The sequence below is a fragment of the Carcharhinus amblyrhynchos genome, chromosome 29 (genome assembly GCF_965287045.1).
Source record: "Carcharhinus amblyrhynchos chromosome 29, sCarAmb.v2.hapA, whole genome shotgun sequence".
Lineage (NCBI taxonomy): Eukaryota > Metazoa > Chordata > Chondrichthyes > Carcharhiniformes > Carcharhinidae > Carcharhinus > Carcharhinus amblyrhynchos.
Genome location: NC_137352.1, coordinates 17920938 through 17939975, shown reverse-complemented (window position 1 = coordinate 17939975; position 19038 = coordinate 17920938). Strand labels below are relative to the sequence as shown.

At 55.3% G+C, this 19038-nt stretch overlaps 1 protein-coding gene across 17 annotated transcripts in view; it reads left to right on the top strand.

The window, feature by feature from the left end:
• The first annotated feature begins 8683 nt into the window (after positions 1-8683).
• LOC145359853 (neural cell adhesion molecule 1-like) overlaps positions 8684-19038 on the top strand; it is a 515972-nt gene continuing 505617 nt past the window's right edge. For all 17 annotated transcript variants that reach the window (XM_080214669.1, XM_080214666.1, XM_080214670.1 and 14 more), the window contains exon 1: positions 8684-8846. In XM_080214669.1, the coding sequence (XP_080070795.1) occupies positions 8795-8846 (52 nt within the window). In that variant the 5' untranslated portion in view covers positions 8684-8794. The remainder of the gene's footprint in view (positions 8847-19038) is intronic.

Genomic DNA, 19038 nt, shown 5'->3' with positions numbered 1-19038 from the left:
CCGTGCTTGCGCAAGGATATTTTGGCCTTGGAGGGAGTGCAGAAGAGTTTCACTAGGCTGATACCAGAGATGAGGGGGTTGGACTATGAAGAGAGGCTGAATAGACTGGGTCTGTACTGGTTGGAGTTTAGAAGGATGGGGGGGGATCTTATAGAGACGTATAAGATAATGAAGGGGATGGATGGGGTAGAGGTACAGAGATTCTTCCCGCTCAGAAAGGACAGCAGGACTAGGGGGCACAGCCTCAAGATAAGGGGGGAGCAGTTTAGAACAGATTTGAGGAGGAACTTCTTCACTCAAAGGGTGGTGAATCTCTGGAATTCTCTGCTTGTCGAAGTGGTGGAGGCTACCTCGCTAAATATATTTAAGACATGGGTAGATAGGTTTTTGGTAGCCAAGGGAATTAAAGGTTATGGGGAGAAAGCGGGAAAGTGGAACTGAGCCACTTCAGATCAGCCATGATCTTATTGAATGGCGGGGCAGGCTCGAAGGGCTAGATGGCCTACTCCTGCTCCTATTTCTTATGTTCTTATATTCTTATGTTCTAAATATGTGGGGTTACAGGAATTGGGCCTGGGTTCGATCGTGGTTGAGGCAGACTCAATGGGCTGAATGGCCTCCTTCTGCACTGTAGGGATTCTCTGATTCTATTAAGGGTCATCTCTTTTGTCTGAGGCTGTGCCCTCGGATGCTTGTCTCGCCTACTAATGGAAACATCATTTCCTGCTGTACCATTGTCATATCATTCAGCTATTTGCATGACTGATGAATAACGAGGATTGGAGAGAGTTGGGTTTTTACTTCTTGAAAGGAAGCAATGAAGAAAGGATCTCATTGAGACAAAGAATAAACTATTTCCAGTTCATTGCTGGTGAGAGGCCAATTCTCAGGAAGTCTTTTTTAACAAAGAGTGATTAACATGGAATTGGGGTTGCTCCTGTTGCTATGGATGGCAATACTATAATTGTATTTATGAAGATTTTCGTTGATTGCTATTTCTGGAAAAGATTTTAAATGCTTCAGAATAAAATCCACCAATGACTTTGCTACATGAATACATTTTGTTTGAAACAAGGTACCCGGAAATTTAAAATGTCATACAAGAACAGAAAATGCTGGATAACCTCAATAGGTCTGACAGCATCTATGGGGAGAGAATAGAGCCAACAGTTTGAGTCTGGATAACCTTTCATTGAAATTTAAAATTTCAACAAGGGGTAACAACAGCAAATAAATTAATAGGAGTGTTAGCGCTTTGTGACTCCTCAGGACGCTAAAGCATTCCGTATCCAAATGCAACAAGAATTGGACAATATCCAGGCTTGGATTGACAAGTGACAAGTAACATTCACACCACACAAGTGCCAGGCAATGACTATCCCCAACAAAAAAAAATCTATCATCCCTTGAAACTCAATGACATTATCGCTGTGAAACCCTCACAACCAAAATGCCACAGGACACTATTGCGAGAAACAGAACTGGACTGGCTATATTAAACTATATAAACACTGTGGCTACAACAGCAAGTCAAAGGTTAGAAATATTGTGGTGAATAATTGACCTCCCAACTCCCTAAAGCCTGTCCACCAGCAAAAGGTACAAATCAGTAGTGTGAATGAATATTCTCCCCTCTCCTGGATGAGTGCAGCTCCAACACACTCAAGAAGCTTGACATCATCCAGGACAAAGCAGCCCACTTGATTGACACACCTTCCACAAACATTCACTCCATCCACCACCAATGCTTAGTGGCAGCAGTGTGTGCCTTTACATGATGCTCTACAAGAAATCACCAAAGTTCCTTAGGCATAATGTCACTGAGTGCCAAGCGGTGATTTGTAGATTCTCTTTTGCTGGAGATAGTCATTGCCTGGCACTTCCAAAGCCAGGACCACTACCATTTGGAAGGAAAAAGGCAGCAGACACATGAGAATCCTCCTCCAAGCCACTCACCATCCTGACTTGGAAATGTATGACTGTTCCTTCACTGTCACTGAGTCAAAAACCTGAAACTTCCTTCTTAATAGCACTGTGGGTGTATCAAAACTACAGGGAGTGCAGTGGTTCAAGGAGACATCTCACCACCACCTTCAGTAACACAGTTGTTAGCACTGCTGCTTCACAGCTCCAGGGTCCTGGGTTCGATTTCCAGCTCAGGTCACTGTCTGTGTGGAGTTTGCACGTTCTCCTTATGTCTGCGTGGGTTTCTTCCGGGTGCTCCGGTTTCCTCCCACAGTCAAAAGATGTGCGGGTTAGGTTGATTGGCCATGCTAAAACTGCCCCTTAGTGTCCTGAGATGCTTAGGTGAGAGGGATTTGCAGGTAAAATATGTAGAGATATGAGGGTAGGGCCGGGGTGGGGTTGTGGTCGGTGCAGGCTCGATAGGCCGAAGGGCCTCTTTCTGCACTGTAGGGTTCTATGATTCAAGGACAATTAGGAATGGGCAATGAATGCTTACCTAACCAGCAACACCTACATCTTGTAAATGAATTTATAAAAGGTAAGTCTAGCGACATTAAATTTATAGTTTAAACAAACTAGGCATTAATAAAGGGAATTTTATTTTTAGATTATGGATGGGCAGTTTGCAATTCCTGTGCCACGAGGGAACTTCAGGACATGTCATGTGTTTTGGGAGACCACATACACATGAGTGTCTCCAGCTGCTAAGCTCAAAGTCAAGGAAGGAAAACTGTCTTCCTTACCTGGCCTATATGTGACTCTAGAGCCACTGCAATGTGGTTGGCTCTCAACTGCCCTCCAAGGGCAACTAGGCAGCTGCCCTCCAAGAGCAATAAATGTTGGCTAGCCAGCGATGCCCATATCCCATGAATGAATTTTTAAAAATGGAAATGTTTCCAGAATTATTTTCATTCCTTATAAGGGAGGGAACTATCCTGCCTTTTTAAAAATTAATTTACCATTAGGCCCATGGCAACCCCAACAAATATCTCAATAGGGAGGGAACTTACCACATCGGTGTGCAGAACATTAGTTTACCACCCCATCATAGCTTCAATCTACCCACTGTCTTCCAAGTAATGTTAATTAAACTCACAAAGAGTCACATTTAGATGTGCGTCCTAAGCCAGATAATGCTGTGGCCCTGCAGCACAATATTGATTATTGAGTTAGCTTTGACCTGGGAAACTGACACATTCGTCTTCGGAGTGTACCTACAAAACAACTCTTCGGGGCTGATAGTCGCAGTCAAAACTTGCGAATGGGCATGATTTATTAGATTATTTAAAGGACTTGCATTATCTGGTGAATTGGCAAAGCAATTTGCCAAGTAAATAAATAGAGCCGAGACCATTGATGCAATTAATAACATGATGTTAGCCTTAGCTGAGTACAGTGCTCTTGCCTCAGAGTTAGAAATTTTATGAGATGAACTCAAATTCCAGTCCAGAAACAGAAGCACAAAACCTAAACTGACTTTTCAGTGCAGGACTAAAGACATGCTGCATTGTCAGATATGCTGCCTTACAGATAAGATTAGAGGCTGACACATCACTTATCCTTTCAGTTCAATGTAAATGATCCATGGGCATTATCTGAAGAAAAGCTGCAAAGATATTCTGATGTCCTAGCTGATATTATTCCTCTCCTAACAATTTAAAGGGATCACCTAGGGCTTTTATCTCCTTGTTAATTGGGTGACCTTTTGTGTTTGCAAATTAGCTGCCACATTGCAATGTATCACGATGATGACAGTGTTTTAGAAAATTATTCATTGGCTGTAAAGATGCCATGAAAGGTGCAATAGAAGGTTCTTCTTTTTTCATTGTCATGAATTGCACTTAATCCAAAAATATTTAGAATTATAGGATCCCTACAATGCAGAAGAAGATCATTTGGCCCTCTGAGCTTGCACCAAAAACTATCCACCCAGGCTCTATCCCCATAACCCCACATATTTATCCTGATAGTTCCCCTTGACATGAAGGGTCAATTTATCATGGCCAATCAACCAAACCGCACATCTTTGGAGTGTGAGAGGAAACTGGAGCACCTGGAGGAAACCCATACTAACAAGGGAATGTGCAAACTCCACACTGTCACCCAAAGGCCGGAATCGAACCTGGGACCCCAGCGCTGTGAGGTGGCAGCGCTACCTACTGTGCCACTGTGCCACACATTTAAATTTAACATTACGCTATTATAAGAGAAATCCTATGAAGGGTATGGTGCAAAATATTGCTTCTCATATTGCTTCTGCTGTAAGAAGACAGTGTGGGAGGCACAGTGGAACAGTGGTTAGCACTGCAGCCTTGCAGCGCAAGGAACCTGGGTTCAATTCTGGTCTCGGGTGACTATTTGTGTGGAGTTTGCATTTTTTTTAGAATCCCTACAATGCAGAAGGATGTCATTTGAGCCATTGAGTCTGCACTGACAACAATCCCACCAGGCCTTATCCCTGTAACCCCATATATTTACCCTACAAATCCCCCTGACACTAAGTGGCAATTTAGCATGGGCAATCATGAATCATTCTCCTCCCCGCCATGTCTTTGCAGATTTCCTCCGGGTGCTCTGGTTTCCTCCCATAGTCCAAAGATATGTGGGTTAGATGGATTGACCATGCTAAATTGTTCGTTAGTATCCCAGGATTTGTAGGTTGGGGGAATTAGCAGAGTAAATAAGTGAGGTTACAGGGATAGGGCCTGGGTGGAATGCCCTGTTGGAGCTTTGGTGCAGACTTGATGGATAGAATAACATCCTTCTGCACTGTAGAGGTTCTATGATTCACAGGGGTTCTCTGAAGACTGTTCTCCAAAGGACCATTAGTGGGTGCAACATGTATAGAGTGACTTGGCAGTTTTGATAATAATACTTTGATTTAGTTAAGAAAGTAGCCCTTTGTTTTTGGTGGGATGCGATTCTTACTTTGATAGATTTTGGTTTGCTTGTACTATGCCACATTCAAGGGGATACTTGTGATGATATGTGTTAGGTGACGTAGGAGCACCCCACTGGTTCATCATATAAACCTCAATGACCAAGACACAAATTAGGGCAGAATACATAAGAACATAAGAACTTGGAGCAAGAGTAGACTATTCAACCCCTCGAGCCTGCCCCACCATTCAATAAAACATGGCTGATCTCATCTTGCTTCGTCTTCACCTTCCTGTCTGCTCCCTGTTTTCCTTCATCCCACTACTAATTAGTAGCAGTGGCACGGTGGCATATTGGTTAGCACTGCTGTCTCACAACGCTCAGAACCCGGTTTGATTCCTGGCCTGTATGGAGTTTGCACATTCTCCCCATGTCTGCATGGGTTTCCTCTGGGTGATCCAGTTTCTTCCCTCAGTCCAAAGACGTGCGGGTTAGGCAGATTGGCCATGCTAAAACTGCCCCTTAGTGCCAAGGGGATTAGCAGGGTAAACATGTGGGGATAGGGCCTGGATGGGATTGTGGTCAGTGCAGACTCCTTCAACACTGTAGGATTCTAATTCCTTCTTTAAATTTGTTTAGCATTCTTGCATCAGCTGCAGTCTAGGGCAGAGAATTCCACTGATTCATAACTCTTTGGGTGAAGTAATTCCTCCCAATTTCTGTTTTAAATCTACCATCCCTTAACCTAAAACTATGGCTTCTCATTCTAGAAGGTTCAACAAGTGGAACATCCGCTCTACATCTATCATGTCAATCCTGTTTAGCATCTTATGTACCTCAATTAGGTCTCCTCTCATTCTTCTATGGTGACATGGCAGCATGGCACCATAGTGGTTAGCACTGCTGCCTCCCAGTGTGAGCGACCTGGGTTCAAATCCAGCCTTAGGTGACTATGTGGAGTTTGCACGTTGTCCCTAAGTCTGCACGGATTTCCTTCAAGTGCTCTGGTTTCCTCCCACAGTCTAATGATGTGCAGGTTAAGTTGATTGGTCCCCTTAGTGCCAGGGGCTAGCAGGGTAAATGTGTGGTGTTACGGGGATAGGGCCTGGATGGAATCGTGGTTGGTGTAGACTCAATAGGCAAAATGGCCTTCTTCTGCATTGTAGGGATTCTATGATTATATGCTTCTAAATTCTAGTGAGTATTGGCTAAGACTTCTCAATCTTACTTGTTAAGACAAATCCTTTATCCCCTGGAATCGATCTAGTAAACTTTCTTTCAACACTCTAATGAATTTACATACTTCCTCAAGTAAGAAGACCAAAACAGCACAGCGATCCAGATGTGGTTTGACCAATGTTACAACAGTGCTTCCTTACTTTTCTATTAGCACAGTGTTAGCACTGCTGCCTCATAGGACCAGGGATCGGGGTTCAATTCCCAGCTTGGGTCACTGCCTGTACGAAGTCTGTACGTTCTATTTGTGTCTGCGCGGGTTTCCTCTGGGTGCTCCGGTTTCCTCTCACAGTCCGAAAGGTGCATTGGCTCTCTCGGTGTACCCAAACAGGTGCTGGAGTGTGGTGACAGTGCAGGGGATTTTCACAGTAAATTCATTGCAGTGTTAATGTAAGCCTACTTGTGACACTAATAAATAAACTTTAAATTTTATTCCATTGCAGTTGGGCCTCCCAAAAAAGCTGATTCATTCTTTATATTGTTATATTTTTTATATGTGTTGTGTTGAAAATATTTCTTACAATGCAGACATGATGGACTGAATGGTGGCTTTTCTATCGTTCTTTCCCCATTATGCGGATCATTCAAGGTTCACTCTTGCCTCTGCACTACAAGATTCTGGATTCAAGTCCCACTTAAACTTGAGCATAAGAATCAAGGTTCATACTCCAGTGCAGTACTAATGGAACTGTCTGAGTACCAGACAGGGTGTTAAATTGAGACTCCATCTGGCCTCTTGGTTGGATGAGAAAAATCCCATGGCACCATATTGAAAGAGAGTAAGGAAGCTTTTCTTTGGTGTCTTTACTAATGTTTCTGTGTCAATCAACATCAAATTATTTGGTCACTTTGCTATCAATGGGAGCTTGCTGTGCAGGTTGCTACATGACAACAGTCACTACATTTCAGGAAACTACTTCACTGACTGTAGAGAACTTTAAAACATCTGGTGATTGTTTAATTTACCAAATAAGTTCAGATTTTTCTTTCTCATTTGAATGTTGTGTATGCTTTGAGACGTGTGGTGGTCGCAAATTGGGCTAAATTCATGCAGTTTTTTTCTCTTTAAAAATACAGCTCTTAGTCACAGCTTTGCGGAAATCTTTTACACCTGCTGCAATTGGAGGGAGAGAGACAAGGGAAGGGAAAGAGAAAGAGGGAGGAAGATGGTGATGCTCCTAACATTAAGCTCAATGGATGAGTTAGGAGAATGAATGACAAAGAAAGAGAGGAATATGGTGATGGTCCCAGCATTAACCTCAATGGGTGAATAATTAATGAGTAAGCAAGAGATAGTGATAGGTCCCAGCACTAAGCTCAATGGATGGGAGAATGAATTAGAAAAAGAGATGGAGGTGGAGGTGCAGGGTGCCACAGTGGTTAGCACTGCTGCCTCACAGCTTCAGGGACCTGTGTTCAAATCCAGCCTTGGGTGAGTGTCAGTGTGGTGTCTGCATGGGTTCCCTCCAGGTGCTCTGGTTTCCTCCCACACTCCAAAGATGTGCAGGTTAGGTGGATTGACTAGGTTACAGGGACAGGGAAAGTTGATGAGCCTATGTAAGATACTCTGGAGAGTCGGTGCAGACTCGATGGGCTGAACGGTCTCTTTCTGCACTGAAGAGATTCTATGGTTCCATGGAAATGGTGATTGGGTTACAGCATTAAGCTCAATAATTGAGAGAATGAATGCGGAAAAGAGACAGCGAGATGGTAATGGATCCCAGAATCAAGCTCAATGCTTGAGGGAGAATGAATGAAAAAGTGAGAGATGGTGATGGTTGAGAGCGAATCATAGAATGCCCACAGTGCAGAAGGAGGCCATTCGGTCCATCCAGTCTTCACTGACCACAATCCCACCCAGGCCCTATCCCCACAACCACATACATTTACCCTAGCTAGACCCTTGACACTAAGGAGCAATTTAGCTTAGCCAATCCACCTACCCTAATCTAAGAATGAATGAGAAAGAGAGATGCAGATGGATCCCAGCATTAAGCTCAATGGTTGAGAGAGAATAAAAGAAAAAGAGAGAGATGGCAATGGGTTGCAGCATTAAGCTCAATGGTTAAGAGAGATTGAATGAGAAGAGAAAGGGGGAGATGGTGAAGGGTCAATGATTGAGAGTGAATGAAAAAAGGAGATAGTGATGGGTTGCAGCATTAAGCTCAATGGTTGAGAGAATGAATGAGAAAAAGAGAGAGATCGTGATGGGTTGCAGCATTAAGCTCAATGGTTGAGAGAATGAATGAGAAAAAGAGAGATGCAGATGGATCCCAACATTAAGCTCAATGGTTGAGAGAGAATGAAAGAAAAAGAGAGAGATGGTGATGGGTTCCAGCTTTAAGCTCAATGATTGAGGGAGACTGAATGAGGAGAGAGGGGAGATGGTGGGAAGTCAATGATTGAGAGAGGAGACTGAACCCAAGGCGGGGCTGGAAGAATGTCTTGGGGGGAAGGGGGGGGGGGCGTGCGGAGTGAGACGGATAGACAAGAAGGGAGGGGATGAGGATGGGGAACTACTTGCGGAGTGTGCCAGCTCGGCGGGCGAATACGGCGTGGATTAAAGGAGGGCGGCGTGATTAGGTCTAGGCAGAAGCGGCTCGCGAGCAGCGCGCGTGGGGATTGTGGTGTGCTTCGGCAGCAGCAGCAGCAGCGAGAGAGCGAGAGCGAGAGCGGACAGCAGCAGCTAGTTACCCCTCCTCAAGCACCAACAATGTTACAAACCAGGATTTTCCTAAGCGGGCTACTCTTTATTAGCACCACAGGTATGATTTACAAATCCAACCAAACACCCCCCTCCTTCTCTCCAGCAAGCCCCCTTGGAAAACATTTTTTTTAAAAATGCTGTAACTGCTTATTCCTTGCAAAAGAGAAGAGTGAACAATATTGCATTCTAATTTTCTGCAATGCTATATTTTTTTATTTCTATTCTTGTGCTTGATCTATTTATTTGTTTTGCATAGAATTTGGATTGTCTTTGAGTGTGTCTGGCTAGTGTTTCTGCTGGTTTAATGCAGGGCAGTGATTTCTTTGTCTTCTTAGTGGGTCTTCAGTAAAGGTAAAATATCTGAGTGCAGTGAATTCCTTGCTGGTGTGAAACCTGTCTACATCTTCATAAAATAGATGACATTTTTCTCCAGTCTATTCCGAGAAAAATCTGCGAAATCTTATTATTCCTCTCTTTTTTGTGATGGTGGTGGTGTTGGGAGGGGGGCGGGCTCTGATTTATTATTAATTACAGATTTTTTTGTGGCTTAAAGAAAAATTGAACTGGTCTTGAGTCAGGAAATAACAGTGAGATGGAGAGCTGGTCTGAATTTGCTTCCAGTAGGAGGTGCTGAATGAACTAGCCTGTGGTTGATAATTGGATCTTTTTTTTCCCTTTGCATCTTTTCATTTGATTGTATCCATTTTTGATGTCACTTGAACAAGGGTTTCAAGAATGATCTCGTCCTTCTTCTCCCCCCCCCCCGCCCCCCGTTTCTCTACTGGGTTTGCAAAATTTGCCACAAATGGGACATCCAAACCAGCTCCCCCCCCCCCGTCTCTTTTTTTTGCTGATACAAACTCCTGTTTATTTGTGGGAGCTGGGACAATAGACTCGTCTGCGTTGCTTCCTTCAGTGTGACATGTTTGGAGAAAATAAAGGCTTTAGATTTGGAGAAAATAAGCAAAGAAGGGGGGAGATATTTGATGGGTGATTCTTCCACTGGCAGATCAAGGGGGGGAAAAAAACTGTTCCTATTTCACCCTTGGGCGGGAAACCGTTATCTTTTTATTCGCTATATCTTTGTGATCCTCTTTTTTCTGTTATGAAAAGGGGAGGGGGGGAGTACAATCGATCGCACTGGTGCGTTGTTGGGTTTTATTTTTAGAGATTACGGTTTAATTGGTCCTGGAAGAGGTCTGCGTTGTGTGGTGTGTATTTTTTTTGGAAAGGTAACTGGGTTTGAAATGGGACCCTGGTGTGGGTCCCACTAGGTGACGTAAGTGCGAATTTAATAAGGTAAAACAAATAATTTTCTGATCTCCGGAGCGGGGGGGCGGATTTGGAGAGACAATGCAAAGTGTTGATTTGCAATTTTTTTTAAAATGCTGTGTGTTTTGTGGCCGCCTGTTTTTTCTCTAAGGAACATTTCCACCCCCCTCCAAAAAAAATCTCCTGTCCTACTGTCTTCACTTTCTCTCTCCACCGTTTCCTGGAGAGTGACACACATAGGATTTAAAGATTAATACAGAGGCGCCTAGTCGCTGGGTGACTGCTGCTATCCGCCGCTCGCAGAGAGAAAGAGCTGGATCGAATCTCGGCCAAATCACCCCCCAGCCCCCGACCTCCCCCAGAGGCTTATAAACACCAGAGCCAAACAAAATAAATAATTAGATTCGAAGGAAGCTAGTTTCCAAATCTCCTTTTCTGGATTGCATCCAAATTTCTTTTCCCCTGTACAATACCAGAAATAATAGCTGGGCGGTTGTAAGGAGTAATGTAGCATCTTCTGTTGAAAGAAAACATTTTTTTTTGCCCATTGACCAGAGGATGCCAATTTATTGCCACTTCCCCCCTTGGTTGGATAATGCAATTACCCAAAATGTTTGAAAAGCTCCCGACAGCTTCTGCTTTGCATGCCGGAGTCCTTTGTTGTTTTACAGACTGGGGGTTCTGTGTTTGCAGACACGAGTCCCAGTGGAGTTTGAAAGGGGCGTTCGGAGATATTTAAATAGAAGACAAAAAAAGAAAGTCACCGAAACGCGAGAGATGCAGAATTCTCAATCTCCACAATCCGATCGGTTTTTTTTTGTTGGGGAGGGTGGGGTTCTCAGCCTGACATCTTCACTCAATTTCTTTTAAAATATTTTACAAAATATCTTCAATAACGGGGAAGGGGGCGACAGGCAAATTATAACTCCGCTCCCGCATGTAGATGTCATGTAATGATCGTCCCCCCCCGCTCCAAATGTGATGCAAACATTCGCTTTGATAAATTATCTCAGTAACACAGGGCGATATCTGAAGACTTCGCGCATTCCCCATCACAGCAACCAAGAGCGGTTCTCCGTCTCTCATCCGTCTGTCCCTCCTGCCTCCTCACTGCCACCACCTCCCTCTGCACCCAAGGCCCCCTGTGCCCATCCTGCACCCCCTCTGCCTTCCCCGCCCCCCTCTGCCCTTCACGCTCCCCGCCCCCCATTCTGCCTCCTGCCCTCCTTCTGCCCTCTGCCCCTCCCCCTTCTGGCCCCCCTTCTGCCCCCCCTGCTGCCCACCGCCCCCCCTGCTGCCTACCACCTCCCAATGCTGCCTACCACCCCTCCACTGCCCCTCTCAGCCCCTTCTACCCCCTTCTGCCTTCTGTCCCCACCCTCCCTTCTGCCCCTGCCCCCTCCATTCAACACCCACCCTCTTTTGGCCCACTCGCCCCCCCCCCCTTTCTGCCCACTCTGCCCCGTTTAGTGCCCTCTTCCGTCCCCGCCCTCTTCCATCCCCAACCCCCCACCCCCTCCGCCCCTGTCGACAACCCACCCCACGTGACCCCTGCCCCACTTCTGACTCCACCCCACTTCTGCCCCCACCCTTCTTCTGTGCCAAGCCCCTGTCTCCTGCACCCCCCTCTGCCCATGCCTCCCCCTTTGCACCCATGCCCCCTCTGCCCCCGCACCCAGCCCTCTGCCACCGCAATCCTCTTCTCTTCCCACCATGAGCCCTACTTCCCTCCGTCCTGGCCCCTCCCTTGCTCCCCCATTTGTGGCCCCTCCCTCGCTCCCCCCCCCCCCCATCGTGGCCCTGGGCCTTCACTTTGCCCATCACCTGGCCCGTCCCTTTGCCCCGAACTCGGACCCTCCCCACTCCCCTCTCCCCCTCCCCTCTCCCCCTCCCATCCCCCACTCTCAAATGCCCCCCAACCCCCGTTCCCTACCTCCTACCTCACCGACTCCCCATTCCTCCCTCCCTTTCCCTGGCCCCTCTTTCCCACCCTTCACACGACCCCTCCCTCCCCTTTGCACTGAACCTCCCCTCCCCACTCCTTCCTCCTGTGGTCCCTACGTCCCTGCTCCACTGGTCCCTCCTTCCTCCTCCTCCCGTCCCTCCCTCACCCTCTGCTGTCCCCTCCAACTCCTGGCCCGTCCCTTACCATGCCCCCGGCCCCTCCACCATCCTGCCCCCCTCCTCCCTCCTTCTGCCCCCCTCCTTCTGCCCCTACCTGTGGCCCCTCCCTCTCGTCCACCTCTGACCACTCCCTCTGCCCCCTCCCCATGCACCTCCCCTGGCCCCTCCCTCTGTCCTTCCACCTACCCCTGCCCTGGCAATTCCCTCTGCCCCTCCCCCGGCACCTGCCTCTGCCTCTGCCCCTCCCCCGGCACCTCCGTCCCACCCTTCCTTTACTGGCCCTTTCCTGGCCCCTCCGCCCCTCCTCCCCTTTCCTGGCCCCTCTGTCCTTCCTTCCCTCCTCCCCTTTCCTGGCCCCTCCGTCCTTCCTTCCCTCCTCCTCTCCTGGTCCCTCCTCCCCTCTCCTGGCCCCTCCTCCCCTCTCCTGGCCCCTCCTCCCCTCTCCTGGCCCCTCCTCCCCTCTCCTGGCCCCTCCTCCCCTCTCCTGGCCCCTCCTCCCCTCTCCTGGCCCCTCCCTCCTTCCTTCCCTCTCCTGCGCCCTCCCTCCTCTCCTGGCCCCTCCCTCTCCTGGCCCCTCCCTCTCTCCCCTGGCCCCTCCCTCTCTCTCCTGGCCCCTCCCTCTCTCTCCTGGCCCCTCCCTCTCTCTCCTGGCCCCTCCCTCCCTCTCCTGGCCCCTCCCTCCCTCTCCTGGCCCCTCCCTCCCTCTCCTGGCCCCTCCCTCCCTCTCCTGGCCCCTCCCTCCCTCTCCTGGCCCCTCCCTCCCTCTCCTGGCCCTCCCTCTCTCTCCTGGCCCCTCCCTCCCTCTCCTGGCCCCTCCCTCTCTCTCCTGGCCCCTCCCTCAATCCATCCCTCCCTCTCCTGGCCCCTCCCTCAATCCATCCCTCCCTCTCTCTCGCCCCTCCCTCCCTCCCTCTCTCTCGCCCCTCCCTCCCTCCCTCTCTCTCGCCCCTCCCTCCCTCCCTCCCTCTCTCTCGCCCCTCCCTCCCTCACTTTCCTGGCCCCCCCCCCTCCCTCCCTTTCGGGTCCCTCCATCCCTCCCTTTCCTGGTCCCTCCATCCCTCCCTCCTTCTCATGGCCCCTCCCTCCCTCCTTCTGGCCCTACCTCCTCATCCTGGCCCCCCCCACCCTCCCTCCCTCCACATCCTGGCCCCTCCCACCCTCCCTCCCTCCCTCCACATCTTGGCCCCTCCCACCCTCCCTCCCTCCTCATCCTGGCCCCATCCACCCTCCCTCCCTTCCTCTTCATCCTGGCCCCTCCCTCACTCCCTCCTCATCCTGGCCCCCCCTCCCTCCTGCCCTCCCTCTTCATGCTGGGCCCTCCCTCCCTCCTCATCCTGGCCCCTCCCTCCCTCCTCCCTCCCGCATCCTAGCCCCTCCCTCCCTCCCTCCTTCCTCATCCTGGCCCCTCCCTCCCCCCTCCCCTCCCTCATCCTGGCCCCTCCCTCCCTCATCCTGGCCCCTCTCTCATCCTGGCCCCTCCCTCCCTCCCTCGTCATGCTGGCCCCTCCCACCCTCGTCATGCTGGCACCTCCCTCCCCTTTCATGCTGGCCCCTCCCTCCCTCCCTCGTCATCCTGGCCCCTCCCTCCCTCCCTCCCTCCCTCGTCATCCTGGCCCCTCCCACACTCCCTCCCTCCTCACCATGGCCCCTCCCACCCTCCCTCCCTCCTCATCCTGGCCCCTCCCACACTCCCTCCCTCCTCACCATGGCCCCTCCCACCCTCCCTCCCTCCCTCCCCTCCTCATCCTGGCCCCTCCCACCCTCCTCATCCTGGCCCCTCCTACCCTCCCTCCCTCCCTCCCTCCCTCCTCATCCTGGCCCCACCCTCCCTCCCTCCCTCCTCATCCTGGCCCCTCCCTCTCGCCCCCCTCATCCTGGCCCCTCCCTCCCTCCCTCCCTCCCTCCCTCCTCATCCTGGCCCCTCCCTCCCTCCTCATCCTGGCCACTCCCTCCCTCCTCATCCTGGCCACTCCCTCCCTCCTCATCCTGGCCCCTCCCTCCTCCCTCATCCTGGCCCCTCCCTCATCCTGGCCCCTCCCTCCCTCCCTCGTCATGCTGACCCTCCCTCCCTCCTCATCGTGGCCCCTCCCTCCCTCTCTCCTCATCCTGGCCTCTCCCACATCCTGGCCCCTCCCTCATCCTGGCCCTGCCCTCCCTCCCTCGTCATGCTGGCCCCTCCCACCCTCCTCATCCTGGCCCCTCCCTCCCTCCTCATCCTGGCCCCTCCCTCCCTCATTCCCACTTCATCCTGGCCCCTCCCTCCCTCCCTCCTCATCCTGGACCCTCCCTCCCTCCCTTTCCTGGCCCCTCCCTCCCTTTCCTGGCCCCTCCCTCCCTCATCCTGGCCCCTCCCACCCTTGCTCCCTCCCTTCTCATCCTGGCTCCTCCCTCCCTCTGTCCCTCCCTCCCTCTTCATACTGGCCCCTCCCACCTCATCCTGGCACCCCCCTCCCCGGCCTCTCCCTCCCCCTCTCCTCCTGGCCCCTCCCTCCCTCCCTGCCTCCACTGGCCCCTCCCTCCCTCCCTGCCCCCACTGGCACCTCCCTCCCTCTCTGCCACCCCCTGGCTCCTCCCTCCTTCTGGCCCCTCCCTCTCTTCCTGGCCCCTCCCTCCCTCCCTCCCTCATGCTAGCCCCTCCCTCCCTCATGCTGGCCCCTCCCTCCCTCCTCATGCTGGCCCCTCCCTCCCTCCCTCCCTCCCTCCCTCATGCTGGCCCCTCCCTCCCTCCCTCATGCTGGCCCCTCCCTCCCTCCCTCCCTCATGCTGGCCCCTCCCTCCCTCCCTCCCTCATGCTGGCCCCTCCCTCCCTCCCTCCCTCATGCTGGCCCCTCCCTCCCCTCCCTCCCTCATGCTGGCCCCTCCCTCCCTCCCTCCCTCCCTGCCTCCACTGGCCCCTCCCTCCCTCCCTCCCTGCCCCCACTGGCACCTCCCTCCCTCCCTGCCATCCCTGGCTCCTCCCTCCTCCTGGCCCCTCCCTCCCAGCCCCTCCCTCCTTCCTCCCTCCCTTCCTCCCTCCCTCCATCTTTGTCCTAGCCCCGCCCTCCCCTCCCCCACTTCTCCCCTCCCTCCCCCACTCCTCTTTTATCCTGGCACCTGGCCCCTCTCTCCCTCTCCTGGCAGCCATCCCCCCTCTCCTGGCCCCTCCCCCCTCTCCTGGCCCCTCCCCCCTCTCCTGGCCCCTCCCCCCTCTCCTGGCCCCTCCCCCCTCTCCTGGCCCCTCCCCCTCTCCTGGCCCCTCCCCCCTCTCCTGGCCCCTCCCCCCTCTCCTGGCCCCTCCCCCCTCTCCTGGCCCCTCCCCCCTCTCCTGGCCCCTCCCCCCTCTCCTGGCCCCTCCCCCTCTCCTGGCCCCTCCCCCTCTCCTGGCCCCTCCCCTCTCCTGGCCCCTCCCCCTCTCCTGGCCCCTCCCCCTCTCCTGGCCCCTCCCCCTCTCCTGGCCCCTCCCCCTCTCCTGGCCCCTCCCCCTCTCCTGGCCCCTCCCCCTCTCCTGGCCCCTCCCCCTCTCCTGGCCCCTCCCCCTCTCCTGGCCCCTCCCCCTCTCCTGGCCCCTCCCCCCTCTCCTGGCCCCTCCCCCCTCTCCTGGCCACTCCCCCTCTCCTGGCCCCTCCCCCTCTCCTGGCCCCTCCCCCCTCTCCTGGCCCCTCCCCCCTCTCCTGGCCCCTCCCCCCTCTCCTGGCCCCTCCCCCCTCTCCTGGCCCCTCCCCCCTCTCCTGGCCCCTCCCCCCTCTCCTGGCCCCTCCCCCCTCTCCTGGCCCCTCCCCCCTCTCCTGGCCCCTCCCCCCTCTCCTGGCCCCTCCCCCCTCTCCTGGCCCCTCCCCCCTCTCCTGGCCCCTCCCCCCCTCTCCTGGCCCCTCCCCCCTCTCCTGGCCCCTCCCCCCCTCTCCTGGCCACTCCCCCCTCTCCTGGCCACTCCCCCCCTCTCCTGGCCCCTTCCTCCCTACCTCCCTCCCTCTCCTGGCCCCTCCCTCCCTACCTCCCTCCCTCTCCTGGCCCCTCACTCCCTCCCCTGGCCACTCCCTCCCTCCCTCGGCCCCTCACTCCCTCCCTCCCTCGGCCCCTCACTCCCTCCCTCGGCCCCTCACTCTCTCCTCCTGGCCCCTCCCTCCCTCTCCTGGCCCCTCCCTCCCTCCCACCTCTCCTGGCCCCTCCCTCCCTCCCAGCACCTCCCTCCCTCCTCCTGGCCCCTCCGTCCCTCCTCCTCCTGGCCCCTCCCTTCCTCCTCCTCCTGGCCCCTTCCTCCTTCCCTCCGTCCCTCCCTCCTTCTGGTTCCTCCATCCCTCCTTCCTCCTCCAGGCCCCTCCCTCCCCCCCCCTCCTCCTCCTGGCCCCTCCCTCCCTCCTCTTGGCCCCTCCGTCCCTCCCTCCCTCCTCCTGGCCCCTCCCTCCCTCCTCCTCCTGGCCCCTCCCTCCCTCCTCCTCCTGGCCCCTCCCTCCCTCCTCCTCCTGGCCCCTCCCTCCCTCCTCCTCCTGGCCCCTCCCTCCCTCCTCCTCCTGGCCCCTCCCTCCCTCCTCCTCCTGGCCCCTCCCTCCCTCCTCCTCCTGGCCCCTCCCTCCCTCTTCCTCCTGGCCCCTCCCTCCCTCTTCCTCCTGGCCCCTCCCTTCCCCCCCCTCCTGGCCCCTCCCTCCCTCCTCCTGGCCACTGCCTCCCTACTTCTGGCCCCTCCCTCCCTCCTTCTACTGGCCCCCTCCTTCTGGTCCCTCCATCCCTCCCTTCCTCCTCCTGCTGGCCCCTCCCTCCCACCCTCCTTCCTCCTGGCCCTTCCCTCCCTACCTCCTCCTGGCTCCCCATCCCTCCACCTCCTCCTGGCCCCTCCTTCTGGTCCCTCCATCCCTCCTTCTGGACCCTCCATCCCTCCACCTCCTGGCCCCTCCCTCACTCCCTCCCTCCTTCTGGTTCCTCAGTTCCTCCCTCCCTCCTCCTCGTGGCCCCACTCTCCCTCCTCCTCCTGGCCCCTCCCTCCCTCCCTCCGTCCGCTTCCTCCCTCCCTCCGCCTGCTCCTGGCCCCTCCCTCTGCCTGCTCCTGGCCCCTCCCTCCCTCCTCCTGGCCCCTCCTCCTCCTCCTCCTGGCCCCCCTCCCTACCTCCTCCTCCTGGCCCCTCCCTATATCCCTCCCTCCCTCCTCCTCCTGGCCCCTCCCTCCCTCCTCCTCCTGGCCCCTCCCTCCCTCCTCCTCCTGGCCCCTCCCTCCCTCCTCCTCCTGGCCCCTCCCTCCCTCCTCCTCCTGGCCCCTCCCTCCCTCCTCCTCCTGGCTCCCTCCCTCCCTCCTCCTCCTGGCCCCTCCCTCCCTCCTTCTCCTGGCCCTCCCTCCCTCCTCCTCCTGGCCCCTCCCTCCCTCCTCCTCCTGGCCCCTCCCTCCCTCCTTCTCCTGGCCCTTCCCTCCCTCCTCCTCCTGGCCCCTCCCTCCCTCCTCCTCCTGGCCCCTCCCTCCCTCCCTCCTCCTCCTGGCCCCTCCCTCCCTCCTCCTCCTGGCCCCTCCCTCCCTCCTCCTCCTGGCCCCTCCCTCCCTCCTCCTCTTGGCCCCTCCCTCCCTCCTCCTCCTGGCCCCTCCCTCCCTCCTCCTCCTGGCCCCTCCCTCCCTCCTCCTCCTGGCCCCTCCCTCCCTCCTCCTCCTGGCCCCTCCCTCCCTCCTCCTCCTGGCCCCTCCCTCCCTCCCTCCTCCTGGCCCCTCCCTCCCTCCCTCCCTCCTCCTGGCCCCTCCCTCCCTCCCTCCTCCTGGCCCCTCCCTCCCTTCTCCTCCTCCTGGCCCCTCCCTCCTGGCCCCTCCCTCCCTCACCCCTCCCTCTCCTGCCCCTCCCTCCCTTCTCCTGGCCCCTCCTCCTCCTGGCCCCTCCCTCCCTCCCTCCCTCCTCCTGCCCCTCCCTCCCTCCCTCCCTCCCTCCTTCTCCTGGCCCCTCCCTCAATCCCCTGGCCCCTCCCTCCCCCCTGGCCCCTCCCTCCCTCCCTTCCTCCTTCCTCCTGGCCCCTCCTTCCTCCTGGCCCCTCCCTCCCTCCTTCTCCTGGCCCCTCCCTCCCTCCTTCTCCTGGCCCCTCCCTCCCTCCTTCTCCTGGCCCCTCCCTCCCTCCTTCTCCTGGCCCCTCCCTCCCTCCTTCTCCTGGCCCCTCCCTCCCTCCCTCTCCTGGCCCCTCCCTCCCTCCCTCCTCCTGGCCCCTCCCTCCCTCCTCCTGGCCCCTCCCTCCCTCTCTCCCTCCTTCTCCCTGGTCCCTCCCTCCCTCCTCCTGGCCCCTCCCTCCCTCTCTCCCTCCTTCTCCTGGCCCCTCCCTCCCTCCTTCCTTCCTTCTGGCCCCTCCCTCCCTCCTCCTGCTGGCCCCCCCCTCTTCCTCCTGGCCCCTCAGTCCCTCCTCCTCTTGGCCCCTCCATCCCTCTTCCTCCTGGCCCCTCCCTCCCTCCTCCTTCACCTGGCCCCTCCCTCCCCCCCTCCCTTTCCTGGCACCTCCCTCCCTCCTTCTCCCAGCCCCTCCCTCCCTCCCTCCTCCTGGCCCCTCCCTCCCAGCCCCTCACTCCCTCCTTCCTTCTCCTGGCCCCTCCCTCCCAGCCCCTCACTCCCTCCCTTTCTTGGCCCCTCCCTCCCTCCCTCCCTTTCCTGGCCCCTCCCTCCCTCCCTCCCTTTCCTGGCCCCTCCCTCTCTTCCTCCCTCCCTTTCCTGGCCCCTCCCTCCCTCCCTTTCCTGGCTCCTCCCTCCCTCCCTCCCTTTCCTGGCCCCTCCCTCCCTCCCTCCCTCCCTCCCTTTCCTGGCCCCTCCCTCCCTTCCTCCCTCCCTTTCCTGGCGCCTCCCTCCCTTCCTCCCTCCCTTTCCTGACGCCTCCCTCCCTTTCTCCCTCCCTTTACTGGCGCCTCACTCCCTTCCTCCCTCCCTTTC